Below are 18,893 nucleotides of genomic sequence, written 5' to 3' on the forward strand. Positions count from 1 at the left end.
GCCTGCCATGGTTAAATTTATGTGCGCCATGGTTAAAGTCGGCAGCCGCCATGGTTAAATTTTATTGCATTTTAGTCCTGACACCTACTTTTTTAATGACTTTAGTAGTTAATTGTGTTTATACATGTACTACAACTACCATGCACCTCCCATGCCTCAAAGGAAAGCGGACTGTGCTAAAGCAACATGTCCTTAATCAGCGACTATGCTGTGAAGCGTGACAATCAATTTAGTCAATCAGCTGATCAGATAATCAATATTTTGAGAGTTTATTATCCTGTACACATGTAAATAATTATTGGGAACTTCAACATGTTCACTACATGATTAGACAACAGGTTTAATAAAAGATGACAATTAAGAGCATGATAATAGTCATGCATGCAATTCAAGTTTCTGTGCCAGAAAAAAATACTCTGTAAAAATTTCATATTCCTCAGTATTTAATCAATTTCCCATGCTCTGTTTTTTTTAAGCTTTAACTTTATTATCTTTTTGATAAAATGTACATAGGATCTACGTCTCAATCGCCGTCTTATAGTTTTAGATAATCGCCATCTTAGTCTTAGTTTTAGAGTTACTTCCTGTTGTTATGAAACATCGCGTGGCACTATTTTTAGTACTGGACACATGGAGAAGTAAACAAAACTTGGTGAAAATGCAATATCTAGAAAAATAAAACGTTTAGAAAATAAGAACACTGGTCCAAATGTTCCTTTGTGTGTTAATTATAATAAATACTACCAATTCATCAGTTTTAGTCATACTGTAACAAAACATTTCATACAACAGGCTACAATTCTTATAATTATTAATTTCTGAAAAAATATTGCCATGGTTACTGACTTACTGTATCAACAACTTTTCTTTAAATTCCTTCAGAAGGTTACAGAAGGATACAACAGACTTGGGCAAATTTTGGTACATTTGTGAAGTAAGATACAGGATACATCCTTTTCAATTTAATTATTATTTTTTTAACTTTAAAAAGTGTTAGTTATTTCATTGTTTTGTGTTGCAATGGGTAAGTTTAAAAATTGTAAAACCAATCATTGATTAATGAAGATTAGGAAGTCTAACATGCATTCGTGTTTTCGGCCACATTTTGCCTTCGCGCAGCTTCCTCCATGGTTAAATTTTTTAAATCTGCAGAACCCTGAATTTCTTTTGTTTATTGTCATATTTTAAACTTTGGGAAGTTATAATTGTTGGAAAGTATGCTTGCTAAAATGTCACTTTCATAATCTTTTGATACTAAAATGATATGAAAAAGCAAGTTAAAATTAATTTGAGCTGCATGATTATCGTCTCTGTGTAGGCCGCCATTAACGATGTTATTTTTAGTTGTTCACACATTCCTTGCCACATGCTTCCGTAATCATAGTACACATGTACCTTATCTGCCAGACAAAGTAATAAGTCATTTTTTATTGAAATACAGTAAAATAAAATTTTATTTTAGGTTTTGAATAACTCAGTGAAAAGTCACTTCAACATAAACACCACTCTGTATGTCCCAATGAAAGGAAGCCAATGTTGTGAACACGTGGGCTTGTCACTTGCTAATTATCTCTCAACACCCCTCAAGGCAATATTGAATTGTCTACCGAATCCAAAGCAATGTTTTTACAGTTAGAGCACTGATTACTTACTATCCTTTTGATGGCTTTGATTGTTTTCTTTGTTTAAAATCGTTGGTCTGTTTAGACCTTTCGTGTGTATGAGCGTGTGTTGATTACGACACATTAAACAATTAAACACTTGTTAAATTAATTTCACCAAATCTTATATTTATCGGCCTCTTGTTTGAATGATTGAGAGTTGTCAAATGAAATATGAAGTATGCTAAAACTTAATTGTTATCATTTATTCGTGCTCTGTAGAAAATAAGATATCCACGAAGATTCAGAAGACGAAAATCGTAGTCTATTAATACTTTCATGTTGCCATCTCATGTCCTGTTAAAGTAACATAATTTTCAGCATGATTACTTAAGCCGAAATTTATTTATGCTTAAAACATAGGTAATCAAAGATTACGAAGCTCACCTCGACGAATGTTATCAGTTTAAGTAATGCAAATCTCACATCATATTTTCTTAACAGTTAGTATTTATCCTGACAACAATATTAAAGCAAGTTCAGTTTAAATATGTCTTTAAGTTCATTGGGGATTAATCTGTTCCAAAAACTTTAACCTGGTCACTCGTTTGGAAAATGTAGGTCAGATCCAGCATCCGAAGCAACTCTGGTAGTGCAACATTATCATTGTGCTTTGTCACTCACCTGGAAAATAAATAATATAAATCTCCATCCGGGTAGGCTTATATTGACCTGCAACATGGAAAATTCAGCATCCGAAGCAAGTCTGGTAGTGTCCATCCCTAGATGCATAATCCATGCAACTTTGGTCCGGGTAAGGCCTATAGTTACTTTGGAATGGACCTGCTCCAAAAACTTTAACATGGTCACTCATCTGGAAAATGTAGGTCAGATCCAGCATCCAAAGCAAGTTTGGTAATGTCCATCCCTAGATGCATCATCCATGCAAGTTTGGTCCAGGTAGGGCCTATAGTTACTTGGGAATGGACCTGCTCCAAAAATTTTAACGTGGTCACTCATCTAGAAAATGTAGGTCAGATCCAGCATCCAAAGCAAGTCTGGTATTGTCCATCCCTAGATGCATCATCCAAGCTAGTTTGGTCCATGTAGGACTTATAGTTACTTGGAAATGGACCTGCTCCTAAAACTTTAACCAGGACGCTGACGCCGACGCCGAGGGTATAGCATAAGCTCATCTCGACTTCGTCGAGGTGAGCTAAAAAATAATAAACTCTCTTAATACTTTTACGCAACATTATCATGTGCTTTGATGAAATAAATAATATTCTCCAGATTGCTGCAACATGGAAATTCAGGATTAATATTAATGTATTTGAAAAAAAAAATTGTTTTCTGTAAATTTTTGACACTTAATCTTCGTGCTGATTTTCATAACAAATTACCGCAATTTTCAACGTTCAGAACATCGCTTGGTAAAATTTTCTGTTGCGTATAATGCACCCAAACTGCATTTTTTCCCAGTTTCAGGCTCAAAAAAGGGGGATGCATATTTTACATCAATGCGTATTATATTCGGCCTAATACAGTAATATTTAATGTTTCAATGTTTCACTGTATGACTACTATTAATGAAATCTAAACATATTACCTGGGACATGTACCTTTTGTTAATATATAGATGAGATATCATAATTCACGTGTTTGTCAAACATTAAAACTATGATTTAGCAAAACATAAATAAAAACAAATGTCATTTTAAACAATATAACGCATGAATTTGAAAGATATTTTGTTTAGGTGCTTTCGTCGGTTTCACTTGTACACCATTCAATACACTGAAAATCAATTCTACACCTTTTCGTCCTCTTCTGTTTTTGTTTTTGCATTATAAATAAAGAAAAATATATATGCCTAATAGCCTGCTGTTAAATAACTTGGAATTCCTCTGGATCGAAATTCTGAGTGCAGAGAAATTAAGGAAATCAATTATAAATCTATGTCAAATTTACAGTTGAATTTTGGAAAATTTATCAATGCTCTCTATAATGTCACTGTATATCACTTTATACAGGTACAGTGTACATGTATCGATCGCTGCAAAAACAACAATGATCAATTCCACTACTGTATTGGAATATACAAGGGGCAGGGCTTACTGGCGGCAAGATTAAGGTGGGGGTCCACTTCACAGATGAGTGCCTAAAGCGATCCCAGAAAGCAATTGCTGGGTTTGCTCTAGCAGACCCAGAGCCGACCCCGAGTGAACCCGGAGCACACCCAAGGCGCACCAAGAGCAGTCCCAAAATTTCTGAAAGCGAACCTGAAGCGGACCCCCAGCGAACCCGGGAAGCGACCTGGGGTCTGCTTCGGGTTGGCTCTGGTGTTAGGTTGTGTCCGATCAGTACTGCATGTATATGAAGTTTAAAATCATAAGAAATTTATATTTTTTCAATAATATTGATTTTTTCTGCTACTGGAATGTCTTCAACACACTTAAGTGCTCTTCGCATCATTGGGGACAGCTTTTGAGAATGTACATGTAATTATGAAGTCAACGATATTTTATGTTTTAAAATTTATGTCGGTTGGCTCTTTGAACGGAGTCAATTGCCAATCCTATCGCTTTTGACACTAAGCAATCCAGCCTTCTTTCCCTCTTGATTTCATCTGTCAATATTCTGTGATACCATCGACTATCTTATGTGGTAAAATATGATATTGCACTTTTCCTGGACATTATCAAACGCAACAGAAAGGATTTTTATTTTTAAAAAATATATAGTTAAACATGTAAATAATGAAAATTTTAAAAACTTTATTGTAAGGTCATAATAAATAAGTTGCTAGATTCTCATCCGAATTTTTTTTAAAAATCGAGGCGGGCAGGCGACTCTTATTTTATATTTTTTATTTCTTAAATTTTGCAGATTTTTTATTGACCTGGTCAATCGGTGTAATTTTATCTACAATACCCCAATAAAAGTCATAGAAAAGGTTCAATTATCTCTTACTTCACATCATCACCAATCTTTTTCAACCAATGACCCTTGTTTAAAATATATATGCATGTATTATAGCAATTACCATCTTTTCAGCTGTCAAAATCATGTCGACTTTTGAGGGATTTAAAACGAAAGTAGAATGGTAGATGAATACCGATCAGATCAGAATTAAGACGAAGAAAAACAGAAATAAAAATCAAAGTACTGAGACAGTACTGAAAGGCGGGGTCAAAATAATTTTCATGCTAGATTTCACAAATGTGATTTTTTTTTTAACCAGTTTTGATAATTTTTTTAAATAACAAACTAAAAACAAAACTGTGAATAATATAAATTAGCGTTTTTCATTTAATTTAAAGTAGAAATTTCAATAATTGCTGAGTCTAGAAACCTTTTTGAATTGTCCGAATTTCACCTGGTCCGAATTAATATTTCTCCGGAAGTAAACAATGGATGATGCGTATGCAGTCGTAAAACTACGCCAAAGAGTACTTTGTTTACTAGTGTGTTTTACAATTAATATTTTGAGTTTACGTTAACAAAATGCTTCATTAATTTTAGAATAAAGTTCATATCACTTTCTTCAGTTCGATACAGAATGTTTATATTTTGATCAAAACAATTTCTGCACTCTTTCATAAAGCGTAGATTTAATCCATGTGTTATCCCCACGGCTTCCTTTTTGAGGGCTCGGACAGTAAACTAATAGATGGGGTCATATGACCCCGTCTAAAAATCGAGGCAGGGGTATAAAATCGGGGGAGGGGGGGGGCGGCGGTGATGAGAATCTAGGAATATTTTTATTATGGCCTAAGGGATCACTTCGTTAAAAATAGGGATTTGACCTATAAGACTACGCTTGGATTTTTCTCTACAGAAACCTTGTCGATTTCCGTTCTGATTAATGAAATTAGGAAATACATATAACAATGTATTGAAATTAGGAAATACATATAACAATGTGTTTTTCCTAAATCTTTTTTTCAGAGAGTAGAGGTACAGTACTGTGCAGGCACATAGCAACAGGGGGGGAGGGGCTCTGCCCCCCCCCCTTTTTTTGCCAACACTACATTTACTATTGAAAATGTTCACTGAATCTAGGAATATTTTTATTATGGCTGGTTGCTTTCATTGATTTCCCTGTATACTAAAGTAAAATAATATGAAGGAAATATAGTATTGTAAGCAAAAAAAATTGGATATGGAAAGGAATCGGCATTGAAAAAAAATTTGCCTCTTCCCCTTCTATAGTCTGACTATAATATTTATAGGTATAAGTTTGAAGCAAATAATCAAAATAAGGTTTCCTTATTTTTTGTAGGTTTTTTGTGAATTTCGACCCTAGGGCAGGGGTGCCCCTAAAAAAAATCCATGTTAAATTATTCCTTACATCCAAACCTATCAAAATATCACAATTATATTTAGGGGCAGGACGGCCCTGAAGGACTTCTAGGCCAAAATTCATGCAAAAATCAACGCTTTAATGGACAAAGTGGTGTTTCGGCCAACTTTGGAGCTTTATGTAAAGTTGTAAAATAATAAATTTTAGGTATATGAAAGAAAAAGTGAGACAGCTCACATACCCCACGCTCCCCCAAAACTCAAAGTGCTGAAAATCCCGGAAAAAATGAAAGAATCAGAATTTCCCGGTAATATGCACAATCATCTACAAATTGTGTCCTAAATATCTGCAAAGTTTGATGAAATTCTGTGCAGCGGTTTATGAGGAGTAAAATGCGCTGACAAACTGTTCACCACTATATTCAAGATATCCTCAAAAATCTAAGTTGTAAAGTGCCGAAATTCCCAGAAAAATAAAGGAATCGGAATTTCCTGGTAAAATGCACATCTATACATTGTGTCCTAAATATCTGCAAAGTCTGACGAAATTCTGTGCAGCAGTTTATGAGGGGTCGCGCTGACAAAATGTTCATCTTTATATTCAAGGTGTGGCCAAAAATCTAATTTGAAAAGTGCCAAAATTCCAAGAAAAATAAGGAATCGGAATTTCCTGGTAATATGCACATCTACACATTGTGTCCTAAATATCTGCAAAGTTTGACGAAAATCTGTGCAGCGGTTTATGAGGAATTGCGCTGACAAAATGTTCATCTCTATATTCAAGGTATGGCCAAAAATCTAATTTGAAAAGTGCCAAAATTCCCAGAAAAATAAAGGAATCGGAATTTCCTGGTAATATGCACATCTACACATTGTGTCCTAAATATCTCCAAAGTTTGATGAAAATCTGTGCAGCGGTTTATGAGGAGTTGCGCTGACAAAATGTTCATCTCTATATTTAAGGTATGGCCAAAAATCTAAGTTGAAAAGTGTGGAAATTCTAAGAAAAAATAAAGGAATCGGAATTTCCTGGTAATATGCACATCTAAACAATTTGTGTCCTAAATATCTGCAAAGTCTGACGAAATTCTGTGCAGTGGTTTATGAGGAGTTGCGCTGACAAACTATTTATCTCTATATAAAAGGTCTGGCCAAAACCTAAGTTTTTAGTGCGGAAATTCCTGGAAAAAATAAAGTAATAGGAATTTTCTGGTAATATGCACATCTACATATTGTGTCCTAAATATCTGCAAAGTTTGACGAAATTCTGTGCAGCGGTTTATGAGGAGTTGCGCTGACAAACTGTTCATCTCTATATTCAAGGTATGGCCAAATGCCTAAGTTAAAAAGTGCGGAAATTCCCGGGAAAAATAATGGAATCAAAATTTCCTGGTAATATGCATATCTACACATTGTGTTCTAAATACCTGCAAAGTTTGACGAAATTCTTTGCAGCGGTTTATGAGGAGTTGCACTGACAAACTGTTCATCTCTATATTCAAGATATGGCCAAATACCTAAGATAAAAAGTGCGGAAATTCCCGTAAAAATTAAGGAATCGGAATTTCCTGGTAATATGCACATCTACACATTGTATCCTAAATACCTGCAAAGTTTGACGAAATTCTGTGCAGCGGTTTATGAGGAGTTGCGCTGACAAAAAAAAAGGACTGACTGACTGACACTCTGACACACTGACACTCTGACGGACGGGTCAAAAACATTATACCTCACGCAACTAGTTGCGTGGGGTATAAAAATGCAAATTTGAAAAATTTAGACATATAAATTATACGGTAGAAAACAACAAATAAAGATTAATTCTTAAATTTCACTTGGAAATTGTTCTCTCCTATAGGTCAATTCTTTTGTCAAAGTGAATACATCCCTGTATCAGTTTGAATTTAAAACTGACATGTTTATGTACAAAGACACACTTTGGGTAAAATTATGAGCAAAATACATCCTTAGGGCAGATCTAAAGATAGGATAACAAAATTCTTACTCTTCTTTTATTGTTGAAAAGTATCATTTTGGTGGAGGAAAATTCCACATCATACACTCCAGCAACAGGACTGCCATGGGGCCATGGTCGGCCATTGAAAGGTTGCCTGTAAAACAAGGAAGTTTTTCCTTTATACTTTAATAATGGTATAAATAAATTTGAATTACTGCAACAATTTTTTTCAAATAGATATGATAATCTTATGGTTCATTTATATGGCCTATTGGAAAAATCTTACCAATTCCCCAATCCATCTTAACGGGCCGAATCTAATTATTTCTGCCCTAGGGATTTTGATAATTTTTTAATTTTTTGATACACTGTAATTATTTTTTGCTGTTACATTTATTGTCCCACGCTTTCGCGAAAGTGAGGGGACATTAAATCTCATTCGTCTGTCTGTCTGTCAGTCTGTCTGTCCATCACATAAACTTAAACCTTGCCCATAACTTTTGATTGAGAGGAGCTATGGCTTTCATCTCACATGTGTATTCCTTGTGACAAGACCTTTCTTTGGGTACCACCAAAGAAGAAGGTATGGTTTCCATACAAATTTTGCCCTGTGATTTTCTAAAAAATGAAAATGGTGTAAAAGTTGAAAACTCATGCTTTTCAAATAATTGAAATTCAATGCAGAAAAATCATACAAGTCATTTTTCTCACATGTGTTTTTAAATGCTAATCATGACTTCACAAACATGTGCATTTTCCAGTATTTTCTTAAAAAGTTGCAGAAGACACCAATTTTCAATGGAATTTTCTTTCAGATAACATTGTCCACAGGCATCACCCACAAAGATCTTGAGATATGTGATTTGTTATGGAATTTTGCAAAAAATATCAAAAAATTAACGACTGGGCGACGGCTGTGGACATAGAGGAAAATCACCCTGGAAATGTGCCATTTTGAGGGTTTTTCTGTTGAAAATAGAGAAATGTTTTACATTAATGTCATCCCCTGCGAGATGAAATTCATAATTTCAAGAACTTTTATGAACCATTCATGAAAATTCATTATTTATTCATAACAGATTCATGACTGGTTCATAAAGACAGTTCATGAATTTTATTCATGAATATATTCATAAAATGTAGTTCGATGAACAAATGATGAACAAATATGAATATTGGTAATTTTCAGTTTAAAGAAAAAACTTAATAGGTCAAGTAATGAATGTTCATGAATTTTCATAAAGACTAGAAATTTAAATTATAATTGTCACAACCGATCACCAGAAAACACTCATTACTCCCATAATACAACTTTTGCATGCAGATGCAATTGTTGAACAAGCCCCTGGTATAATCAATAACAGGCTATTGATTTGATTTTGAAAGTATGGGATCAGAGTTGTGTAGGAGAACAGGTTAAAATCACTTTTTTCTACTCTATGTAATTGATAACTTAGATTCTTCATGTAAATTTATTTAATTTTTGTTTATACACAACTGTATTTATTATGTACTGGGTGAACAGAGCTGTACCTATTTATGTAATCTGTTAGCATGTGCTTAAGCTGTTTATAAACAAAACCACGTGATCGTCTTAACCAATCAAAATCCTAGAAAGGGACGCTAACTCAGTCAGTGTTTTGTAATTGAAGTAGCCAGAATCTGTGTCTTAATCGATTTGTTATTATTTGAACTTTAACCTATTATTTACTTGTACTTTCGTTTTCAAAGTGTTGACATGTGATTATATATGTCGCTGGATTATACTTTTGCACATTTAGTGATCTTTTTTGTGATTTAGACTGTGATAAAACTTGTGAAATGCCTCCGATCAGAAATCGCAATCGGCCTAATCGGCAGGATTATGATGAATCCTTACCAGAAAATTGGACAGTAAATAAACTTCGGCAGGAATTGAGCTTGAAAGGTGTAACACCGCCACAAAATACCAGGCGCAGTGTTTTAGTGTCCCTATACAAACAAGCGATGAATGAGGAATCGGGACATTTGACAGACTCTAGAAGTCACGTGACACCTTCACATAGCGGACCCTCACCTAGCGGACCCTCTCCTAGCCAAGACGTGAGGACTGAACTATTGGGCGTGGTAAGAGATCTAACAACAACAGTCCAGAGTCTCCAGAGCAGCATGATTTCTCTAACAGAAAGGGTTAATAACATGTCGAGACCACAACCAACGATCCCAGCTGCAGCGGGGAGCACTGAACAATTACGCCAGACCGGGGTTCAAAACACTATGGCACGAGTTGACGTGATATGCGGAACTCCTCGGGAGCCTACACTCTGTAGGCTACAGAGACGGAAAACTACACTCTGTCAACAGCTTGGGCCGACCAAAATTCTACCAAAACAGTGGGAGTCAAGACTACATACGGATATTCTGCGGAATCGTTACCCTATGTAGAAACAATTTCACCAAATCTAAGGAAACAAATAATTGAAGGTAAGGATGTCAATCTTGCTACCATTCTGATTCCCTACTACACCGGGCCAGAAATAGACAAAGACAAATCTGACAAGGAGAAAAAAGACCCTAGGTTGAATAAGACCTTAACTATCACAGAGTTCATACAGGCTTTCGGTATTTATAAAAGCACTATGTGTGAAGCTTTTCCAAGACGTAGACAAGAACTAGACTTATACGAGCGCGACATAATAGACATGGCCACTCGGTACGGAGGTACTGCGTTTTATGAGTACCACAGACAGTTCAGCGCTAGGGCAGCGACTTACCTTAAATACCAGAACATCCCTATAGACTGGTCGGTACGTAATGACACGTTATTCTGCAATATCTTTGCTAATGAGAAGCCGGTCACCTGCACACTCTGCAACAGTGTCAGTCACACTGCTCCTTTCTGCCACAAAAACGTAGAGAGAGGGGTCAAGCCTTACCATTTCTCACAGCCTTACCGTCCATATTCTAACACGAATGTTAACGATAGTTATGGCAGAACAAGGCATTACAAAGATGGTTTAGAAATATGTAACAATTACAATGACATGGGGTGCAATCACAAAAGATGTAACAACTTGCATGCGTGTAAAACTTGCAAACAAACTGGGCATCCACAATCTATGTGCAATTCAAAAAACGATGTAACCCCCCGGGGGAAAGGGTCACCAAATCGGGGGAACCAGTGATTAGTACAACCGTTTCAACGCCAGTTAACATAGAACTTTTAGAGAAACTTCTTCTTAACCACCCAGATAAACATACTGTGGATTATTTAGTGAATGGCTTGAAATATGGGTTTGACACAGGATTTAAAACATTACCCACTGAAACCTATGAATGTAAAAATTTGTTATCTTCAAGAAAACAACCTGACATTACTTCCCAACTAATCCAAACAGAGCTAGACAAGGGTTTCATTTCAGGTCCATACTTGTCTATGCCTTTTGACATATATAGAGTAAACCCGATAGGAGTTGCTGAAGGGAAATATTCGAAAAAGAAAAGACTTATCATTGATTTATCTGCTCCACATAATGAAGATCAACATGCCAGTCTTAACTCTCTAATTGACAAAACAGAATTTTCCTTGTCATATGTAACAATTGATAACGCCATAGACTTAATCAAAAAACTGGGAAAAAACAGTTGGATGTGTAAAGTAGACATTTCAGATGCATTTAAACTCATACCAATACACCCTACCCTTTGGTCATTTCATGGGATCAAATGGGATAATCAATATTATACTTTACAAGACTAAAAGTGTTTGGTTCATTTTGAAGTATTTCACAGAAGATTTTTGACACACTTTCTACAACTCTGTGTTGGATTGCACAAAATAACTATGGCATTACCAATATCTTACATCTCCTTGATGACTTCCTGACAGTGGACCCCCCCCCCCGAGTTTCCAGCAGACATTACCATGGAAACTTTAACAACCATGTTTCAAAAGTTGGGCATACCTCCAGCTGTTCACAAAAGTGTGGGCCCTTCACAGTGCTTAGAATATTTAGGTATAGTGCTGGACAGTAGTAAGATGGAAGCAAGACTTCCACCTGACAAACTACAGAGAATACTTGAGACGTTAGATTCTTTTTTGGACAAGAAGACATGTACCAAACGACAATTACTCAGTCTATTAGGTCACCTAAACTTTGCGTGTCGTGTTGTACATCCAGGCCGTTCATTTGTGTCATATTTAATATCATTGTCCACAACAGTTTCAGAACTTCATCATCATGTGACAATTTCTTCAGAGTGTAGATTAGACATTAGAATGTGGTACAAATTTTTATCTTCATGGAATGGTGTAGCTTTCTTCCTGGAAGACAATATTACTATAGCAGCAGATATGCACTTGTATACAGATGCAACCGATACTGCATTTGGGGGTTATTACTTAGGGAAATGGTTCCAGGACATCTTCCCACCAGACATGTTCAGCAATGGAGAAAAACCCTCAATGGCCTATTATGAACTCTATCCCATTGTAATGGCATGTGTCTTGTGGGGTCAGCAATGGTCAAGGAAAAGAATTCTTTTCCACTGTGATAATTTAGCTACAGTTGAAATTATAAACAAAGGTCGTTCAAGAATAAAGTCAATCATGAGATTAATGAGAAAACTAACTTTCACTGCAGCAAATTACAATTTCACCGTACATGCTAGGCATATTCCAGGGAAACTTAATACTGTAGCTGATGCCATTTCTCGTTTCCAGATGGACAAATTTCGGAAGCTAGCACCAGAAGCAGACAAACAAGCTACAACCTGTCTTCCTTACCAGGAGATCACAATGTAAAAGATATAGAGACTCTATGGAATGCAGCTATAAGTCCTACACAGACTGCGAGAGTGTATTCAACTGGTATTCAACACCTTTTAACATTTGTGACCTTGTGTGGAATAGCAGTACCATTAGGTACTTTACCAGAGTTAAATGAAGATGTTCTTATTAAATTTGTGTCTTATTGTCATTACTCATTAAATTTAACATTTTCTACCATTAAGCTGTATTTGGCTGGCATAAGATTTCATTTTCTTAAAGCTGGACACTGTAATCCTTTTAAAGAGCATGACAGATTAGATTGTATTTTACGTGGCATTAAAAGAATCCAAGCAAACGTTTCAAAACCTAAAAGATTTCCTGTTACTTATCAAATATTATGTCAAATGGTCAATAGATTGAATGGATCAATTTTTTCACCATTCATAGATCTTATGTTATCTTGTTGTTCTCTCATGGCATTTTTTGCATTTCTTCGTTGTGGAGAATTTACCATCAAGGGTAGAAATGAAGAGCATGATTTCCTTAGTGTTAAAGATGTCATAGTGCAGAAAGATAAATTGTCTTATTCTTTGTGTTTAAAGGCCCTTTCACAATTGGCGCACGAGCACTTTACAATGCTTTGCGATCGGAAAATTTTAGCTTTGCACGAGCTCTCGCATACGTTGCACGATGTCTCGCATTCATTGCATATGTTTTAGTGGTCGCATCAAGTCGCCTCAAAATAGTCAACATGCATACTATTCAGACGCGACCAAATGCGATCCAAATTATCACAATTCAATGCACGAAAATTAGTACGAACGTCTTACAACGTTTTATGTACTCGTAAGAGTGATGCACGATTTTTAAAGGTCGTAAGATGAATCGCAGCTATCTTTGCGTGTGTTTTGCGACAATGGGACTGTTGCTCAACATGTCTCATGTAATCTTGCAACGTTTTACTATCATTGCTTGATTTATCACCTTCAATTGCCATTTTTTGCAACAGGTATATATACCGTGTATAATTATAAGCATCTTAACTATGTCAACTGAAGAGCGTCGGAAACGGGTGGTATATATATCTGGCCCTCTGACTCGCACGAACATTCGTACTATGGAATGCATGAACGCACGAGCACTGCACGTCCAATCGTATTGTCGCACGTTCAATCGTTCGATTACCTGATCAGTCGTACAATCCTATCGCATTATCTTACAACACTCGCTTTCATTCTACAACAGTCCCATATAGACGTAAGACGTATCGCAAGATTTAATGCACAGCAGGCGCTTTAGATCGTGAGAATTTCGTACGAACACTTTTTTCATATGCGATTATTTTGGCAACAGTTTACGATCCAAAACAAAATTATTCAGTCGCACGAATATTTTGTCGCTTCTGCTCGTGCACCAATTGTGAAAGGGCCTTAAGATGTTCGAAAACTGACCCTTTTCGTCAAGGAGTCTCAATACATGTATTTAACAATGTACATACTAAACCAGTAGATGTTATGCATGAGTACCGCCAAGTACGAATCTCACAAGGTGCTAAACCAGATTCACCTTTGTTTATTGATAATGATGGTTCACCTTTGGGGGCTCTCACTCATTTAACCAAGGTTAAAATCGTTCAATTTGGACATTAAAATTCCCATATTTGGAATTTTTTTCATCCCCCAATTTCAAATAAAGCAACTTAATTATCGACGCTTAATTAGAAAGAAATTTAAATTTGTGTATTCAACACTCCTAAGGCCTGCTGTACTCTTACCAGGCTGTATACATCAAATGAAACTAATAGTACATAACTTACCTGCCGGGCTCCCCCCAGGTACCTTATACATTAAATCATTATCAACCTGCTGGGCTCCCCCCAGGTTTTTTAATGGAGTACTAAATGAAACTTACATAACGTAACCTGCTGGGCTCCCCCCAGGTACTATATACTTGAAATTATTATCAACCTGCTGGGCTCCCCCCAGGTTGAATAGAGTATACCCATTATTTTATTGAGTATCTATGATTGCCTGCTGGGCTCCCCCCAGGTATCAAGCCCGGAACCTGCTGGGCTCCCCCCAGGTTCTGGGGTACCAATCAATAACCTGCTGGGCTCCCCCCAGGTTATTTAATATGCTGTTATGATTAAGAGAGAGCAGCCCCCAAGATGCCAAAATTTTATACAATTTTTGTATATTTTTAAATTTGTTATTTTGCTGTTTCGTAATGTAAATATGCTGTGTATGTAGTGTTTAACATGTATATATTTTATTGGTTCATCTTAATAAATCTGAACCTTATCATGGTGTCATGTTGTGTATAAAAAGATGATAAAACTCTGTTATGAACTGTTATGATTGTAATCAAACAAACATTGCATCATAATTGACAGCATTTTTTTCTCATATTGAATTACTAATGTTTCTTAATCATTTAAATTAGCCAGCTATATTGATATTGTGCTTTAAATAATCTCATTTTTTCACGACACAACTTTGTTCGACCGAATTTTCTCTATTTGTCAAACTTTAAACAATTAAGTTGTATAAGAAAATGAAACAGACTTATAGTCTAGGAAAAATTTTATAATCTTTGTAAAAACGTATCATAAATTTATAAACATCTAAAAAACTATATCTCTTGTCCGTACTGTACCGTACTATTTTGGGTCGAAACACTTTATATTTTGATGCAGTTAAAGTCACATTTTTCTGTCCATTGTGTGTAAATGACACGTACAGCACAGACTGCATGGTTGTGCAGTACTATCTATGACATGATCCACATTTGTATTTTGTAGTCTATTCTCCTATACACCTTCATAGCGGAGGGTACTCAGTTTGAGGGCGAGTAGTGCCAAGAGATATTTGTTGTCCTGACCTGGTATGGCGGCAGCCATACTTGTAATGAAAATACGAAACTATATATGGCTCTACATGTATAATGTAAAAAGAAATTCCAATTCATTTAATGATATAACTTATATTAATTAAAAAAAAATCAATTTCAGTGAAAAATTATTCAGATAGTGTTTGTTATTTTTTGCTAAACAAAAAAAAATTGGCAATTCAAAACTATTTCTTTATTAGCTCTGCATTACACTTTTTAAAAGGCGCAAACTTTGAAACACGCGAGACGTTGGAAAGTGAATCAGTAGAGTGGGAGGATTATTAGCATAGTCATTCTTTGTCAACTTTTGAAGAAAATAACAGAATACGAAGAAGGAATATCCAGAAGATCAATTTACTTCATAACTACAGATATTAGTGGTGAGTTATAAAAATATGGAGGCAATCGCTGAATGTGTGATATATCTGTCTGTAGATGTTACTGTCTATTTGTAAAAGTTATGTCTTTTTTTTTAATGAAAATTTTGCCAAACTTTGTTATGAGTAGGGATCCAACCAAATTATGAAACATTCAATAATTAAAGATTGAGGCTCAAAACATTCATAATCCAGTGTTCACCTACAACATGGCTGGCAAGGGAAACAGGCTAAAACTCCTGCTCGGAATGCTTTAATATATGGCAGTGCCTATGATGCAGAATTAAATGAAACAAATATGCAAAAAATACAATTAAGTCTTAAGTTTTCACATTCATGAGCATTTTCAGAAAATCTTTGTTCTTGTAGGGAAAAGAGAAGCAGTTCACAGATAATGTTGGTGAGTTGAGATCAGAAGATAAACATAGGTAATCAGAGATTACAGAGCTCACCTCAACGAATGTTGTCTTTAAGTAAAGCAAAGTCACACAATTAACCAAAAAAAAAGTGTACATTCCAAAAATGAAAATATTTAAGCAATTTTGATCTGATACTTTGAAATAGACCTACATAAAAAATTTAAACTAGTTCTTCTTAATGAAAATGTAATCAAAATCCAGCATCTGAAGCAAATTTGAGATTTTCATCTCTTGATGCAACATTTGTGCAAGTTCGGTTTATACTATGTTATATGAGCCTTATAGGTTTTTGGTAATAGACCTGCAACCATAACTTTTACCTGGTCTATTATCTGAAAAATGTATGTCAAATTCAGCATCCGAAGCAAGTCCATTAGTGTGCATCCTAAGATGTATCGTCCATGCAAGTTTGCTCATTATAGGGCTCATAGTTAATTGGAAATGAAACATGTATTAAAAACTAACATTTTCAGTCATCCACAAAAAGTAGGTAAGATTCAGCATCTGAAGCAAGCCTGGTAGTATGCATCCTTAGATGTATCATCCATGCAAGATTGGTCAACATAGGACTTATAGTTACTTGGAAATGAAACCTGCACCAAAAACTTTAACCTGTTCACTCAACCAGAAAATGTAGGTCAGATTCAGCATCCGAAGCAAGCCCAGTAGTGTGCATCCTTAGATGTATCATCCATGCAAGTTTGGTGAACATAGGGCTTAAAGTTACTTGCAAATGAAACCTGCACCAAAAACTTTAACCTGTTCATTCAACTGGAAAATGTAGGTCAGATGCAGCATCCAAAGCAAGCCCGGTAATATTCATCCTTAGATGTATCATGCATGCAAGTTTGGTCAACATAGGGCTTAAAGTTACTTGCAAATGAAACCTGCACCAAAAACTTTAACCTGTTCACTCAACTGGAAAATGTAGGTCAGATTCAGCATCCGAAGCAAGCCTGGTAGTATCCATCCTTAGATGTATCATCCATGCAAGTTTGGTCAACATAGGACTTATAGTTACTTGGAAATGAAACCTGCACCAAAAACTTTAACCTGTTCATTCAACCGGAAAATGTAGGTCAGATCAGCATCCGAAGCAAGCCCGGTAGTATGCATCCTTAGATGTATCATCCATGCAAGTTTGGTCAACATAGGGCTTATAGTAACTTGAAAATGAAATCTACACCAAAAACTGCACCAAAAATGTTAACCTGCTCCAAAAACATTAACCTGGTCATTCCTTTGCTGAAACTGCAGCATCTGAAACTTTGAATGGTACAATGAAACACAGTAGAACCATCTTCCATGCATGTCTAATCAATATAGGACATAAAAGTACTTAAAAAGAAAACTGCTCCAAAAAACTTAACCTTATCCTGGGACGCCGAGGGTATTACATAAGCTCCCCCAACTTCGTTGAGGTGAGCTAAAAACTCTGGCTGCAAAAAAATCCAGGCTCTTGAAGAAAAACAAAAGAAAGAAATGAAAATATGAATAGTTTTCGATCAAAGGATTCAAGTGATGAAATTCTGGAAATTCCACAGGGAAAGCCAATAAGAATTTTCTAATTGACCATCTCTGCTCAAAATCCTTGAAAGCCCTTTTAGCTGATGCCCTAATTGCTGAACACACTTTTCTACCAGACTTGGATTAAAAATATTCCATTTTAGGCACAAAAACACACTTTGAAATATGCTGAGTACTAGAAACCCGCTCTCCTCTTGACCAAGTAAGGATAAGGATTCTGCAAAGAGTCGCGTTTGAATTGAAATTTTTCATAATTTTACCAGGAATGAACTACATAATTCATTTTACTATCGTTATCACTTATCAGAGTTGTTTACTTGAACAAAGATTTTGTTACCATGATTGGAAAACAAAAATTCTGTGAAATCTTTAAGATGCTATATTATAAGATATCTTCTTTCACAGTTTTTCATTTTGCATGACTTATTACATTTTTGTTTACAAAGAAGCAAGAACATTCATGAATAGTTCATGAACATTCCTAAATAACTTTTACAAATTATTCATGAATAGTTCATGAAAATGCATTGAACTTATTAGTATAATTCATGAACTTTTCTTGAAAGTTCAAGAATATAATTCATGAACTTTTCTTGAAAGTTCAAGAATTATTCTTGATCATTTTGCAGGCAATTAAAAAATCCAAGTTTGTTCATGATTGATTGATTGTATAGTGTTTAACGTCCCTCTCCAGAATATTTCACTGATATGGAGACGTCACCATTGCCAATGAAGGGCTGCAAATTTAGGCGTATGCTCGGCACTTACGGCCTTTGAGCAGGGAGGGATCTTTATCGTGCCACACCTGCTGTGACACGGGGCCTCGGTTATACGGTCTCATCTGAAGGACCGCCCCATTTAGTCGCCTTTTACGACAAGCAAGGGGGTACTGAGGACCTATTCTAATCCGGATCCCCACGGGGCAGTTTGTTCATGAACAACAAACTATGTCATGAACAATAAACTATTCTTGAATATTCCTGAACTTGGTTTTCATGAATAAAATCCTTGAAATCATGAGTGTCCAATTTTAACTTCATGGGATCTTCATGAACAATTCATGAGCAG

At 35.7% G+C, this 18,893-nt stretch overlaps 1 protein-coding gene across 2 annotated transcripts in view; it reads right to left on the minus strand.

Moving 5' to 3' along the window:
- Nucleotides 1–18,893, minus strand: part of LOC134269094 (uncharacterized) — a 131,369-nt gene that overhangs the window by 82,467 nt on the left and 30,009 nt on the right. For both annotated transcript variants that reach the window (XM_062751325.1, XM_062751319.1), the window contains exon 2: nt 7,912–8,017. In XM_062751325.1, the coding sequence (XP_062607309.1) occupies nt 7,912–8,017 (106 nt within the window). The remainder of the gene's footprint in view (nt 1–7,911; nt 8,018–18,893) is intronic.

The sequence above is a fragment of the Saccostrea cucullata genome, unplaced genomic scaffold (assembly GCF_032062105.1).
Source record: "Saccostrea cucullata isolate Sc308-1 unplaced genomic scaffold, CSIRO_AGI_Scuc_v1 ctg700, whole genome shotgun sequence".
NCBI classification, from domain to species: domain Eukaryota; kingdom Metazoa; phylum Mollusca; class Bivalvia; order Ostreida; family Ostreidae; genus Saccostrea; species Saccostrea cuccullata.